The sequence below is a fragment of the Vicia villosa genome, unplaced genomic scaffold, assembly GCF_029867415.1.
Source record: "Vicia villosa cultivar HV-30 ecotype Madison, WI unplaced genomic scaffold, Vvil1.0 ctg.002098F_1_1, whole genome shotgun sequence".
NCBI classification, from domain to species: Eukaryota; Viridiplantae; Streptophyta; class Magnoliopsida; order Fabales; family Fabaceae; genus Vicia; species Vicia villosa.
In genome coordinates, this window is record NW_026705837.1 from 122,785 (window position 1) to 139,337 (window position 16,553).

Sequence of the window (16,553 nt, forward strand, 5' to 3'; positions counted from 1 at the left end):
AAATCGTTCACTCCAATGAACTTTTCAATCTCATACTTTGATTACGACATCTTTTCCACTCTTATCGCACCAATTTGTTGTAAAATTGAAGACAAGAACAAAGTATAATAGGTTTATTTTCTTGGCAAAAAACCCACAAGGGTAGAAAAGAGGGAAGCAAGAAGAACACAATGAAATTGGTTATAAACTACTATTCTTTACTTTCTCTTCGAAACAAGATTACAAGTGTTATAGAGTAACAAGTAACATCTCTCACCCTAATTAGGATTTGCAGTGTGCAATGATCAGAGACTAGTATTCTATTTATAATAAAACTAACACACTAAATTAAGGGGCTTTTACATACAGACCCATTACACATGCTAACTTAGAGAAAAATCTACCTTAAACAATTAGGCTTAACAAACAGGCTCATTTCGGCATGTTAACAATCCGAACATTTCGACTACTGCATACTTGAACATACTTCGACTACAACATTACAAATGTTTGACTAGAGCACGTGATCATACTTTGACGACATGCTAAGATCCTGTCAAATCTTCGAACTAAGAAGCTACCCTTCGACTATACTAGAGTTCAATCCAATATCTCACAAACTTAAATATAACATGACTTCTCATCACCAATAGATAGTTCAAGATGTTTCATCATCTTTAGAATATGTGCGATTGATCTTACAAGTGTCACCTCCAACAAGATTAAATCTTAATTACGTAACGATGAAATTTACTCTACGTAACACTTACATATGCATCTCTCTTCAAGGGTTGATTCGAATATTGAAATCTAGATTCACCCCTTTTTATCATGTACGAACATACGGGGTATCTCAAGATTTTGAAATCAGGATTCAAATATACAATGAATATAGGTTTTCCCGAATATTGAAATCCATATTCACCTCTGTTAGCATCACATATACACAAAATATGGGATTTGTCCGAAGATCGAAATATGAATTTTCTCATGTTAGCATCACACCATACCAGTTGACAGTATTTGTTTTATGGCATACAAACACATAAAAACGTTAATTCTAATATATATATACAAGTAATGTTAGATATACATTAAAATTCTTCAAAATGTATCAGAATTACATCCATGAAAATAACTAACTAACATTACATTCAAAAAATGTGTCACCACCTAAATGCATGTTAAGATGAAAACTAAAATGCATAAAAAATGTATCACCACCTAAACCTATGAATAGCTCCGCTTTTGATTTTTCCTTATTAATTTAATTATTTTTCAATATCGCTCAACTTGAAAAACTCTTTTGTCCTATAAAAAAATATTCGACAAAGTTTCATTTTCTCTTGTGGAATGAATCGATGTCCACTATGAGAATGTTCAGGTATAAGAGATCCTAGGAACGATATTATTTTTAACAACTCATCTAGCAACTCAAGTGATTTAGTTTGGAGTTGCAAAGTGCTTGTTTGGAGGTGGTCGTTCGTCGGGAAAATTACACATCCCAATTGTAACTTCTATGAGTTTAGCAAAAACCCTTTGTTTTACTTAAGCTAGGTTCTATTTGATATGTAATTTTTTCTTAGGCTTTTGCCGTTTTGTAACCGAGTTTCCAAGAACATTCATTCTTACTCAGTATAACTTGCTTTAAAAAAAAAAATTATTCATAAACCATTTGATAGGTCTAGGAGCAATATTAAGAATCTACTCCACTCTTTGATAAATAAAGAAAACAAGTTTATTTAGCTGGTTTACAAATAATCTAGTTATTCTCAATGAGCATAAGGAAACCTTTCGGAAACTTATTTATTTTCCATTCAAAAAGTTCAACCTATGTGCTTTTATCCTTTTCATTGACAATCAAATCCAATACAATTAGCTACAGCCTCCAAAATAGACACGTCATGTCATGTGCTGGATAAGAATATTATATCAACGCGCTTTATTTGCATGCTATATATTGCTACTACTTGTAAAGTCAAATAATATATGTACGTAGATTTTAAAGTCAAAAGTTATGCATGAATCATATTCTATCTATCACAATATTGCTAACAACTTCGATGTTGTTTCTTAACAAAACTAGAAATTAAAAAGCTAGCATGTTACATAATATTCAAATAAGGAAAAAACAAAAGCAAAAAGCCATAGAAAATGTGAATAGTACTGCTTGACGGCTACACTATTTTTAATTCCAACAATACCCCTTCTTACCCTTTTTTTTTTCTCTATATAAAGATAATATATTATCCCATGAAACACATTCCAATTCCATTTCAATATATCAAAACACTCTTCTCTCTTATACACCATCTTCATCTTTCACTTTTCATTATTCCAAAACAATTCTTAAGACTATATATTAATCATGATAGCTATTCGTTTGCTTCTAACACTTTTGGTTCCATTTCTACTTTCATCTTTTGTTTCCTCTTATTCCACAAATGAGGTCAAACTATGGTGTAACCAAACTCCTAACCCTCAACCATGTGAGTATTTCTTGAACAATAACCCTTCTTACCAACACAATCTCATCAAACAAAAATCCGATTTCTTCAAACTTTCATTACAACTTGTTCAACAAAGAGCACTCAAAGCCCATGCAAACACTCTTTCATTACGCTCCAAATGCAATAACCCACGTGAAATATCTGCATGGGCTGATTGTGTTGACCTATATCAACAAACCATCCTTAAACTCAACAAAACCCTAGACACTAAAACAAACTGTTCTCAAGTTGATGCTCAAACATGGCTAAGCACTGCTCTCACAAACCTTGACACATGTAAAGCTGGATTCTATGAGCTTGGTGTTCAAGACTATGTCCTTCCTCTCATGTCCAACAATGTTACTAAACTGCTAAGCAATACTTTGGCTCTTAACAAAGTTCAATATCAAGAACCTAGCTACAAAGATGGTTTCCCAACATGGGTTAGACCTGGTGACAGAAAGTTGTTGCAAACATCTTCATCTTTTCAACCTAATGCAGTAGTGGCAAAAGATGGATCAGGAAAGTATACAACAGTTAGTGCAGCCGTAAACGCTGCACCAAAGAATAACAAAGGTAGGTATATTATACATGTGAAGGCTGGTGTTTACAATGAACAAGTTGAGATCAAAGCAAAGAATATCATGCTGGTAGGAGATGGTATTGGAAAAACTATAATCACCGGTAGCAAAAGTGTCGGAGGTGGAACCACGACTTTTCGATCAGCCACAGTTGGTAAGTACTTATAACCACCTTTAGTACATTGTCTGGTGTCTGACGTGTCTCAATGTCCGACACCAACACATGTGATTACTGGTTCAACATGTCAGTGTTTGATGTCTGTGTATGTGTCTGTGCTCCTTATCTTATCACCAACTTAATGTTAAACTTTAGAAACCTAACTAATATTACATATTTATTTTTGCAGCTGTTGTTGGGGATGGATTTATTGGTCAAGATATAACATTTAGGAACACTGCTGGTGCAAGTAACCATCAAGCTGTCGCGCTTCGTTCTGGATCAGACTTGTCTGTATTTTATAGATGTAGTTTTGAAGGTTATCAAGACACACTATACGTATATTCAGATAGACAATTCTACAAAGAATGTAACATTTACGGTACAGTCGACTTCATATTCGGTAATGCTGCTGCAGTTTTCCAAAACTGTAACATATTTGCAAGAAACCCTCCAAACAAAGTTAACACAATCACTGCACAAGGTAGAATGGATCCAAATCAAAACACTGGTATTTCCATTCATAATTCTAGGGTTACCGCTGCTTCGGATTTGAAACCTGTTCAAGGTTCGGTTAAGACTTATCTTGGAAGACCATGGAAACAATATTCTAGGACAGTATTTATGAAGAGTTCTCTTGATAGTTTGATTCATCCAGCTGGTTGGTTGGAATGGAATGGTGATTTTGCATTAAGGAGTTTATACTATGGTGAGTACATGAACACTGGTCCTGGTTCTTCGACGAGAAACCGAGTGAAATGGCAAGGTTATCATGTGATGACTAGTGCTTCTGAAGCATCGAAATTCACTGTTTCGAATTTCATTGCTGGAAATTCATGGTTGCCTGCTACCAAAGTGCCTTTTACAGCTACTCTTTGATTGAGTAAAGCTATTTACTATTATTTGTTGATTGTTTGATTTGTTAAAATATTCATTTTATTTTTTGATAATTGTAAAAGGAATGTACTATTACAATTTAAATTAAATGTGTGCAATTTGTGAGTAGCTTAACCTGTTGTATTTGATTATTCTGTTCTTGAATTGTAATGAACAGATTCTGTATTAGTATGAAAACATTGTAAAGTTCTTGAATAAAATATTGTGAGAAGCTTGTTGTTTATGGTCTTATTTGTTAATTGTAAGGCCAATTTTGTTGGTTTTACCCGAAGGTTTTCAAACTTTTTCAACATATATAGAGAGAGCGATATCAAGTTATAATACTAAGGTTTATGACCACTCTGTCTGGTACGTGACTTAGAGGAGAAGAGGTTAGTCACTAGAAAAAACTAAGGCTACCAGGAACGCTATTTGAAAACTCCTTCTAACTAAATTTATTTTTGAACAGAAATACACTGAAGGGTTGTCAAATATGTTCCTGTCAAAAAAGTATCAGGAAAATGAAGAATATGAGTTGAATACACATACCTCAACAAATTTTTTTGATTATTCTGTTCTTGAATTGTAATGAACAGATTCTGTATTAGTATGAAGACATTGTAAAGTTCTTGAATAAAATATAGTGAGAACTGAGAAGCTTGTTGTTTATAGTCTTATTTGTTAATTGTAAGGCCAATTTTGTTGGATTTACCCCAAGGTTTTCGAACTTTTTCAACATATATAAAGAGTGATATCAAGTTAATACTTTCTTTCAAATACCAACAAGACTTGATAACTAGCTTTCCAATAGTATAAGGAATAAGTGAAATTTCTGAGATTTTTCAACATCATTATTGAAAGCCTTATGTAGGCATTCGTTTGCAAGCGTGTTCAATGAGTCCGTAACACACCCTTTAACCCTTGAATACACATGAACCGGCGGAGGACAAAAAAATCACCCGACCTCGTACATTTGTAACAGTTACAATGGTATTGTTCAAACTAGCTTGAATATAAATAATTCCCTTTGATATTTTATGAGGATGCTTACGCGAAGCAATACGTCCAGTATACGTGAACCAATTTTTGGTATAGATTTTGCCATTTTTTTTATTTAAGAAAATGGGCAGTTTGGAGTTGATAGTCACTCTCGAAGAAGGAAGAGATGCGAGGAAGGTAGACTCAAGGTAAACATTGATTTGTTTTTGTCTCCTCAGGTGAGATGCCCCAAATTAATCCCAATTTGACCCGTCATTAGTTGAACATCGACCACTATGTCTGGTACGTGACTTAGAGGAGAAGAGGTTAGTAACCAGAAAAAACTAAGGCTACCAAGAACGCTATTTGAAAACTCCTTCTAATTAAGTTTATTTTTGAACTGAAATACAATGAAGGGTTGTCAAATATGTTCCTGTCAAAAAAGTATCAGGAAAATGAAAATGAAGAATATGAGTTGAATACACATCCTTGATTACACAAAAAAAAAACATACCTCAACAAAATATGCCCCAAAGATTAGTATCCATTAAGAGATCAAATTTGTCAAGAGATATAACAACAGCGTTTTCTATACAATAGGCCAAGATGTCAAGACATCTGGCTCAACATCTGTCCGAAACACATGACAGTAGAACCTATTATGACAGTTGGTCAAGATGTTACAACATCTTGCTCAACATCAGATAAGAATCATGTTTTAGAAAAATTAATGTCAATCATAAAACCATGAATCTAACAGTAACTGGTTACTGCATTTTGGTAACCGGTTACAGAGCACAATATTTTTTGTCTTTAGAATATCTATAATCATTTACTGTAACCGATTATTCTAACCGATTACCACTGTGTTAAAATTGTTTTAGGAATAGTTGTAACTTGTTACAGGTTCGTAGTAACCAGTTACATGCAGACAATTTCAATTTTTCTATTATTTTGAGTTTGTTACTTGGGTCTTAACCCATTGTAATTTGTATAAATACCAATGGGTGTCTCAATCAATGTTAACGTTCATTCTCACCCTAAACTATATTCTCTCTAATTCTCTCTCTCTCACTCTCCCTCTCCATACTCAATTACTCCATTTTCACCAATCATGTGGTTCCAAGTTCTAACATTTGGCATCAAGATCCTGATTCGATCCACTAAACACCTAGTGTGAAGCATGAATTCTGTCTCAAATGAAAGATCCCCACTAATATACACATACTTGATGCAAATAATTATGACAAATGGTGCAAGCAAATGAAGGTGTTGTTTAACTACCAAGATGCTCTTGAAGTGATCAAGAAAGATGCAAGTCCTCTTGTCGAAGGAGCAACGAATGCGCAACAAGTAATACATAAGGAAGAAAAGAAGATAGATTTAAATGCTCTATTTTTAATTCATCAATGCGTTGATACATACAATTTCGTAAAAGTTAGTGATTGCGAATCATCCAAGCAAGTGGAAATATTGGAGAAGACATACGCAGGGGTTGACAAGGCGAAGATTGTGTGTTTACAAACTCATAAAACTCAACTTAAGTTGATTCAAATGGAGGATTAGAAGACCATCTATGATTTCACAACGAAATTTGTTTGGTTGATGAACTAAGTAAAAGCATGTGGAGAAACGATCAGGGATAATATGTTGTCACGAAAATCTTGCGTTCTTTAACGCCAAGATTTGAGAATGTGATTGTTGTGATTGAGGAATTAAAGGATCTTGTAAATATGAGAAAAGAGGATCTACAAAGCTCTATTTAGGCCCTTGAGCAGAGAATGGAGGAGATAAATTGTGATAAGACGAATACGGAGATCGCTATGCAAGTTCGTTTCAATGAGAATGAAAAAAATCCAAAGGAAAAATGGCCCATGAAGAGTTAAGAGAATTTTAAGAATTTTGGTGGAAGAGATTCCCAAAATTCCAAGAATTCGGCTTGTTAAAAGGGTGTGAGTAGCTGCAACAAGAATGGTGGTCAAGGAAGATTTAGAGGTAAAAGGAAAAGGATTGTCAAGAGCAAGATGCAATACTTTGTTTTTCAAAAGTCTGGTCATTTTGCAAGAGAGTTCAATGGGAACAAGAAGGAACCTCAAGTGGATGAAGTCAATGTTGCAAGGCAAGAGTTTCATGATGGGAACACACTATTGGTTATGATCTCAAAGGGGAATGCAGCAGCAAGCCAAGGGACATCATCAACAACAGTTGGAAGAACACTATAGAACCAAGCTTTAACCAGTTATTAGTACGACATAACTAGTTACCAGCAGAAGAATCTTCCATGGTGACTACAAATGAGGAAATTCAAGGAAGCGGGCAACGATATTTGGACTCCGGATGTTCTACTCTTATGACAGAGAGGAAAGATTGGTTTGTTGTAATCAATAATCCCATAAAGAACAAAGTGAAGTTCATAGATGATACCATTCTAGCGACAAAAAGGATCAATGATGTACCGATTGAAAGAAGGGATGATAAACATTCTTTGATAAATGATGTAACACCCCGAATTTAATTATTTATTTAATTAAATTATCAAGAGTTTCATGATGGGAACACACTATTGGTTATGATCTCAAAGGGGAATGCAGCAGCAAGCCAAGGGACATCATCAACAACAGTTGGAAGAACACTATAGAACCAAGCTTTAACCAGTTATTAGTACGACATAACTAGTTACCAGCAGAAGAATCTTCCATGGTGACTACAAATGAGGAAATTCAAGGAAGCGGGCAACGATATTTGGACTCCGGATGTTCTACTCTTATGACAGAGAGGAAAGATTGGTTTGTTGTAATCAATAATCCCATAAAGAACAAAGTGAAGTTCATAGATGATACCATTCTAGCGACAAAAAGGATCAATGATGTACCGATTGAAAGAAGGGATGATAAACATTCTTTGATAAATGATGTAACACCCCGAATTTAATTATTTATTTAATTAAATTATTAAGAATTTATTTATCGGAATTTAGTCGAAGTTGGATTTACCGGTATTTTTCTAAGAAAATAAATAGGAGGGATATGTTGCTTGGATACAGTGGAAGTGATAGTCGAGTATGTAGTCGGTTTAATCAGAGAAATAATATTAGAAGTAATATTATTATCATTGGATATTATTTAATTGATGTAGTTGGGTTTGTTGGTGGTGGGTGAAATAGAAATAAGAAGGTAGGAGTATTAGGCCCAATGGATTAATAATAATAATATTATTATTATTATTAGTTAAGTGGAATAAAAGAAAAAGAAATAGGTTTTGTTGCTGTACGTAGAGAAACAAAACAAGGGTTTGGAAGCTCGGTGGTTGGAAAAGAGATACGAGAGTTGTGTCGGGAAGGAGAAGCTGGAAGGATTACGCGAAGCCGAAAATTAGAATTCGACCGAAAGTTGTAGAGCGGACTCCGAATACAAGGTAAGGGTGGGGTTCTTGCTCTATAAATGGGGATATGATGAACCGTATTTGGAGTTTTGGGATTATAATTTTTATCTATGCGTTTGTGTAATTGTGAGTTTGCTGTATTGAACTTTCTGGAAAAATTGAAATATGAGTTGTTACAACTATGTTAAATACATTTAATTAATTGTATTGTCTGTGATTTTGTGTGATGAAATTTGTTCGGATAAATTAAACGATGAACCTGTAATGAAGGATGATAATTCTTGAAAAAACTTGAACGAATTCTGGGTAAAAATTGAGTATAAAGAAATAAGAGAAAGAAAAAGAAAATTTGATGACGGGAGGCTTCTAAAGGTGGGGCGGGCGCCTAGGAGCAAGTGACGGGCGTCCCTGTATATTCCCGTTTTGTATTATGAGGCTACATGTATTGGAAAAACTAGCTGATAAGACAAAAAAAAGAGCTTTTAGCTTTTAGCTTTTAGCTTTTCAGCTCGTATTAATAAAAAAGCTCTGTTTGGTAACTCTATTTTAGCTTTTAGCTTGTAGCTTTTTTACTAGCTTTTAGCTTTTTTTTCAAAAGCTATTTGAAGTAGCTTTTGAGCTTGTAGCTTTTAGCTTGTGAGTTTTTCTTCCATTAATACCCTTATTATTTTAACTAAAATATATTATTACCCTCATTAATTAAAATGCCATTAATGACATTTTGTATCTATCAGCTAATGAAACAGCTAATTTACCAAACACTCACGTTAGCTTATCAACTATCAGCTACCAGCTGTTAGAACAAGATTTGTTCTGATCAATTATCTTAGTTTTGATGATAACAATAATATGAATTTTGCTTAAGATAATATGGTACTCTAATCCAATGCAATTTCCCTTTCAGGAAATATATAAAGAGTACGCATAATTCAGCGCTCAGAAGCTTTGTCTCAAAGGGTTCAGCATGCAACATCAGAACATGGTCTGGCAAGACATCAGAAGATGGTCGAAGCAGAATCAGAACATGGGTCTATGGAAGCATCAGAAGAACAAGAGAACAGAAGCACTGAAGTTCTGATGGTATCACGCTCAGAAGCACTTCAAGGTCAGAAGATCAGAAGATGCTATGCACCAAGCTGTTTGACTCTGATGATATTCAAACGTTGTATTCACAAACATCAGATCAAAAGGAAGTACAAGTGGCAGGCTACGCTGACTGACAAAAGGAACGTTAAAAGCTATTAAAGGCTACGTCAGTAGACACAGCGTGAACAAGGCTCGAGGTAGTTGACAAAAGCGTATAACATTAAATGCGATGCTGTACGGAACACGCAAAGCATTAAATGCACTCAACGGTCATCTTCTCCAACGCCTATAAATATGAAGTTCTGATGAGAAGCAAGGTTAACGATTCTGCACAAAACAACTCATATTAACTTGCTGAAACGCTGTTCAAATCAAAGCTCAGAATCTTCATCTTCATCAAAGCTCACTACATTGTTGTTGTAATATATTAGTGAGATTAAGCTTAAACGTTAAGAGAAATATCACAGTTTGTGATTATAGCTTTTAAGAAGCAATTGTAATACTCTTAGAATTGATTACATTAAGTTGTAAGGAACTAGAGTGATCGTGTGGATCAGAATACTCTAGGAAGTCTTAGAGGTTATCTAAGCAGGTTGTAACTAGAGTGATCGTGTGGATCAGAATACTCTAGAAAAGTCTTAGAGGGTATCTAAGCAGTTGTTCCTGGAGTGATCAGTGTGTGATCAGAAGACTCTGGAAGACTTAGTTGCTGACTAAGTGGAGAACCATTGTAATCCGTGCGATTAGTGGATTAAATCCTCAGTTGAGGTAAATCATCTCTGCGGGGGTGGACTGGAGTAGTTTAGTTAACAACGAACCAGGATAAAAATAACTGTGCAATTTATTTTTATCTGTCAAGTTTTTAAAGCTACACTTATTCAAACCCCCCCTTTCTAAGTGTTTTTCTATCCTTCAATTGGCATCAGAGCACCGGTTCTAAGGTGCAAGCACTTAACCGTGTTTAGAAAAGATTCAGGAAGAGAAAAACGCTTCAGTAAAAGATGGTTGATGAAAGTGAAAAGTCTACACCTGCATCTACATCTGGCTCTGCTGAGCAATACAACGGTAACAATGGTTATACTAGACCGCCGGTATTTGATGGTGAAAACTTTGAATACTGGAAAGATAAACTGGAAAGTTACTTTCTTGGTCTAGATGGTGATCTATGGGATCTTCTGATGGATGGTTACAAACATCCAGTAAATGCCAGTGGCGTAAAGCTGACAAGGCAAGAAATGAATGATGATCAGAAAAAGCTTTTCAGGAATCATCATAAATGCAGAACTGTTTTGCTGAATGCTATCTCTCATGCTGAGTATGAGAAGATATCTAACAGGGAAACGGCCTATGACATATATGAGTCCTTGAAAATGACTCATGAAGGAAATGCTCAAGTCAAGGAGACTAAAGCTCTCGCCTTAATCCAGAAGTATGAAGCCTTCAAGATGGAGGATGATGAAGACATTGAAAAGATGTTTTCAAGATTTCAAACTCTTACTGCTGGATTGAGAGTTCTTGACAAGGGATACACCAAGGCTGATCACGTAAAGAAGATCATCAGAAGCTTACCCAGAAGATGGGGTCCTATGGTGACTGCATTCAAGATTGCAAAGAATCTGAATGAAGTTTCTCTGGAAGAGCTTATCAGTGCCTTGAGAAGTCATGAAATAGAGCTGGACGCAAATGAGCCTCAAAAGAAAGGTAAGTCTATTGCATTAAAATCCAATATCAAGAAATGCACTAACACTTTTCAGGCTAGAGAAGAAGATCCTGAAGAATCAGAATCTGAAGAAGAAGATGAACTGTTCTTGATCTCCAGAAGGCTAAATCAACTCTGGAAGACCAAGCAAAGGAAGTTCAGAGGCTTCAGAAGTTCAAAGAAATTTGAACGTGGAGAATCTTCTGATGACAGAAGATTTGACAAGAAGAAGGTCATGTGCTATGAATGCAATGAGCCTGGACACTTCAAGAATGAATGTCCAAAACTTCAGAAGGAAAATCCCAAGAAGAAGTTTCATAAGAAGAAAGGTCTTATGGCAACCTGGGATGAGTCAGAAGATGATTCAGACTCTGAAGATGAGCAGGCTAACTGTGCGCTGATGGCGACAGAAGATGACGAATCAGAATCTACATCAGAATCAGATTCTGAAGAGGTATTTTCTGAACTTACTAGAGATGAGTTAGTTTCCGGTCTAACTGAACTTCTGGAACTCAAGTCTCAGATCAGTCTCAAATACAAAAAGCTGAAAAAGCTATTTGAATTTGAAACAAAGAAGCTTGAGTTGGAAAATTCTGAATTAAAAGAAAAACTTTTAAAATTATCCAATAATGTTGGATCTCCTTCTGATTCAGAAAAATCCACTCCTAGTCTAAACCATATTCTGAAAGAATATGATTTAAGTTTCAGGAAGTTCTTATCTAGAAGTATTGGCAGAAGTCAGCTAGCTTCTATGATATATGCTGTGTCTGGAAACAAAAGAGTTGGCATTGGTTTTGAAGGTGAAACCCCATACAAACTTGAACCTGTTGATGAAATGAAATTCACATACAAGCCACTGTATGATCAGTTCAAGTATGGTCACTCCCATGATATTAGGCACACTTCACATGCTCAAAGTTTTCACATAACACACACCAAAAAGCATGTGACACAACCTAGGAAATATCATGAAACTCACATTAAAAATTATCATGATGTTCCTCCTATTGCTTACAATGTTAAACCCAAGTTCAATCAGAACTTGAGAAAATCTAACAAGAAAGGACCCTGTCATACCCCAAATTTGTCCTACCCCTTATTTTAACTGGCTTATACTTCCCATTTCATCTGCATACCTCCATTAGGACATTAACATGATTTCGCATTGATTTCACATTCATTCATTAAATAAACATCTAAAAGCATGGGATCAGAAATCCTCTGGTGAATCGGGTTCTTACTGGTTTAAGGTTCCTACTACAGATAAGTTGGTTGAAATATGGAATTAGGGTCTTTGGCTCACGAATATTGGTCTCTTTCAATTGCAAGTTGGTGGTCCACATTAATACTGCAACATCAGGGGAGAAAGGTGATTGCTTCTGAGAGGTTAAAAGTGCAAGCACGGATTGATTATCAGTCGGGTACACTCATTCATTGAAGATTGTATCTATCCTCTATTTACAGTACAATTCACCTGGATGAAAGTTTGAATCTCAATGTTGGAACACCTTAGTTTCAATTACAAAAGGGAGACAAGGAAAATCAAAGCTACATGGGAATCAATATTCATATGGGAAATCGACACTTGCATTCAAAAGTCAAACTACATTGATACCATCATCAAATTTCATTATATTTTCAAAACCTGATTCAACTCCATCACATACATTCAAAGCCCACACATTCAATTCATTCAAAATTCCCGTTAAGTTTCAAACAACTTCACATTATTTCCATTCATCGTTTTCATGTTCATATCACCATTTCATACGAATTTCAATACAAAAATGAACCATTACATATTTCAAACCCATTCCAATACAAGTCCATTACAAAGTGTCACATATAACGTCGGCATTATCATCTTTCATTACAAATCCATTTGAAACTACAAAAATAAATGTCCTAATCCTATTCTAGATATACTTTGCTATTTCCATCTTCAAGCTTTGCGAACCCGACCATTCTTCAAAAGTATGCTGCCAACACCATTTCCCAATCGTTTCCAAAGCCTACAAAAGAAAAACAAGAAGTATTTCATACATCTTACAGCACAAACATTCAGCCAAGCCATTTCTAACAACCACAAAAAAATCATAAACTTGTCCTAAGTCTATCCCTAAATCTTCGCATCTCCATATTATTCTCTGAGTTTTGTTCATATCTTCTCCAGCCTTCACGTTACACCAATTCAGCCACCCCATTCAAAATCAAACTGCAGCTAACAATTCAAATCAGAACTCCACACTTCAAATTCTTCAATAACCTGCATACATCAGCCAAGAGAAGTTCTATTCAGATTCAAAAACCTCACAAAAGAAACCTAACATTCAGTTTGCTAATAGCCTTTCACTAATCCATAAACCAAAACAGAACCCAAGCAACATATAACTACCTCTAACAGATTCCCAACTAACAAATAACAGAATTTTCATCAATCCTAACAACCTCCAAAATTAGTTACAATACCTAACTACCATAACTACCATAAACCCACAAACAGCTAACAGAAACCAAAACTAACTCAGTTTCACTATCTAACCAGATTTTGTAGCAAACTTCTAACAGTCCTAACAGTTTCTAACAGTTTCAAAAACCTATAACAGATAGATAACAGAAATTCGGAAAAAAGATCAAGGAGTTTAACTAACCTTCAATCACTATAAATCAGAATCTCCTTCACCTGCAACTATCGCCCACAATTTCATAATCTTCACCCTTCATTCTCAATCTTCAAACTCTCCCTTCACTTCCATAATCTTCACACCATTCTCCATTCATTCATTGATCACAGTCTTCATCTCTGAACCACTCTCGATCTCTTCAGTGCTCACCTTCATTCCCTATCTTCTCCGACCACTCTTCACACACTTCATCTCAGAATATTCATCATCTTCACCATTACTTCTCAATCATCTCTCGACACCTTCAATTCTCCTCCACTCCCTATTCTTGAAACTCCTATTCAATCTCCAGAAAATCGAAGAGAAGAATTGGCATAACAGAAAAAGGAGAAGAGAATTTCAGAACATAAATCGGTCACAGAAAAGAGATTTCACCTGTAAGAAATTTGCTTGAGATTGGTTCTTCAAACTACCTCCATCTTCATCACAGCACAGCGACAAAACTCTATCAACAACGTTCAATTCGTCGAATCTTCGCATCACCTTCGCGCACAAGAACTACAATAACAATTCACAAACCATCATCTTCATTACCTGCAACCACCGGTTCTGCAGGATTCTTAACAACAACATCAAGAACAGGGAAGTGATAATCAAAAGGAAGCAAGAAGAATCGGAATTTTGAGAAATCGCTCCATGTTCATCATCATCGGATCCGCAACTGAATGCAACTTCAACCTTCAACAATCTATTTCAATCATCATCGATCTTCACCATCATTGCTTCAATCACCATCGCATCGCAACAACAACAACAAGGCGCGGTAGAAATCCAAGAAGAAAAAGACGAAGAAAGGTCTAAACTGAGATTGAGAGAGAGGCGAGCGAGATGGAGATGACGTCGCGGCGTGTTGGTTTCGCGGTGGCCGGAGGGTACTCACGGCGCCGCTGAGGTCTTCGTTGAGAGAGGAAGTTGAGTTGAGAGAAGCCGAGAGGTCACATACTGAACCCTAAACCCTCTTTCTATTGAATTTTTATTAATTGAATTAAGTGACATTTAACCGGTAATTAATCTGAATTAATTGGTGTAGTTGTATTTTAACACAAGGTTTAAGTTGGCATGATTAATAAGTCAATGTAAATCCATCTGATTAATTAGAAATAAATGGGATTAATTTCGCTAAAGCCAATTTGAATATGGATAGGGAAACTGAACAAATTCAATATCTGTTGGGCCTGCCATGCGATTTACTGATTCCACCCCCCTGAAGGCCTATTGCGCCGTTTTCTGCAAGCAAAACTGTAACAAAAACATCCATTCGGGCCCAGCACCTTTACTGAACCGCACCCCATCTCTAGGCCCGTGACACCGTTTTTTGGCATAAGAAAATCTGTAACAATAATAAAATCAAGTAGCTGGGCCTCACATTTCAATCCCTGGGCCTGCGCCCTCTCTGCTCTCAGCACCACCATTTCTAATTTCACTCCCCCTGACTTACACTTAAAATTGGTAGATTTTAGTTTTTTCATATAGTTTTTTTTATTACTTTTAGTGGATAAAAACATGATAAAACTTTTAACATTTGTTAGATTTTTAGATAATTTTTGACATTAATTGATTAAATTTCCCACCAATAAAACTCATAAAAAAATAGTAGTACTTTTAGTTTAATTTTGCACTAATACTTGAACCGTTTTCTTTATGTTTTGTACCATTTCCATGCTATCCGTTTCGTATAATTGTTGTGTGATTTGGTTACTTGTTTTTGGCCATATTTTTGGCCTACCTTGTTAATACCATTAGTATGTTAACATTAGATTTAGAACAATCACAACTTAGATTATAATTTAGGAATAGTTCCCTATTGCATTCTTTTTCTTTTCAACTTTTAAAATACTTAATAAAAGGAAGATGCGAATCACAATAAGAAAGTGATAGAGAAATGAGTGGGATTCATTCCCTAATCTATTTCTCAATCGCTTAGTGGCATAGAAACGAGTGGGATTCATTCCCTAATCTGTCTCTCGGTCACTACTTAATGGGAGAGAAATGAGTGGGATTCATTCCCTAATCTGTTTCTCAAACATTAATTAATGGGAGAGAAATGAGTGAGATTCATTCTCTAATCTGTTTCTCAAACATTACATAATGGGATGGAAGCGAGTAGGATTCATTCCTTAATCTGCTTCTCGATCATTATACATTTTACGTGATTCAAATCGTGAAGTAATTTCCCTTAAAAAATACACAATCAAAAAACGCTTTAAAACACCTAACAATGGTTCAGACTAAAGCAAAGTAGAGAAAGTGGTGAGTGGCCCGGTATTGGGAACTGTTCATCACTCATCTACCCTAAAAGACACAAACCAATCATTTCTTTTTCTTTTGCCTCGTTGGCACCTAAGGGCAATGTCATTTCCGTTCGTACGCATCGTAGGTCTGTCCCCTTATGCAAGAACGTGAACGTTGACTCCGCCCAACTAAAAAACACAAAAACAAACAGAAAATCGTGAGCCGAGCTACGGTAACTCTGATTCCTGAAAAGGATACGTAGGCAGCGGGGTAGGGCCCGTGCGAGTACAACTTTTATTTTCCCTACATTTTGCATTCATTTTGCATTTAGACATAGACATAGTACACACCCTTTAGATAGAAACATAGGTGGATACCATCGAGTATGATGGGCGCGAGGGGTGCTAATAC

General features: G+C 35.7%; 1 protein-coding gene across 1 annotated transcript; it reads left to right on the forward strand.

The window, feature by feature from the left end:
* The first annotated feature begins 2,263 nt into the window (after nucleotides 1–2,263).
* LOC131637846 (pectinesterase 2-like) lies at nucleotides 2,264–4,261 on the forward strand. The gene is made up of 2 exons (XM_058908418.1): nucleotides 2,264–3,203; nucleotides 3,397–4,261. The coding sequence occupies exons 1-2, from the start codon at nucleotides 2,348–2,350 to the stop codon at nucleotides 4,083–4,085; spliced, it is 1,545 nt and encodes a 514-aa protein (XP_058764401.1). The 5' UTR covers nucleotides 2,264–2,347; the 3' UTR covers nucleotides 4,086–4,261.
* Nucleotides 4,262–16,553: the final 12,292 nt, after the last annotated feature.

Bases quoted from the DNA above. Each gene is read 5' to 3' on its own strand.
- LOC131637846 (XM_058908418.1), top strand. From the start codon at position 2,348: ATGATAGCTATTCGTTTGCTTCTAACACTTTTGGTTCCATTTCTACTT. The intron at 3,204-3,396 runs GTAAGTACTTAT...TTATTTTTGCAG, and splicing joins TTTTCGATCAGCCACAGTTG to CTGTTGTTGGGGATGGATTT.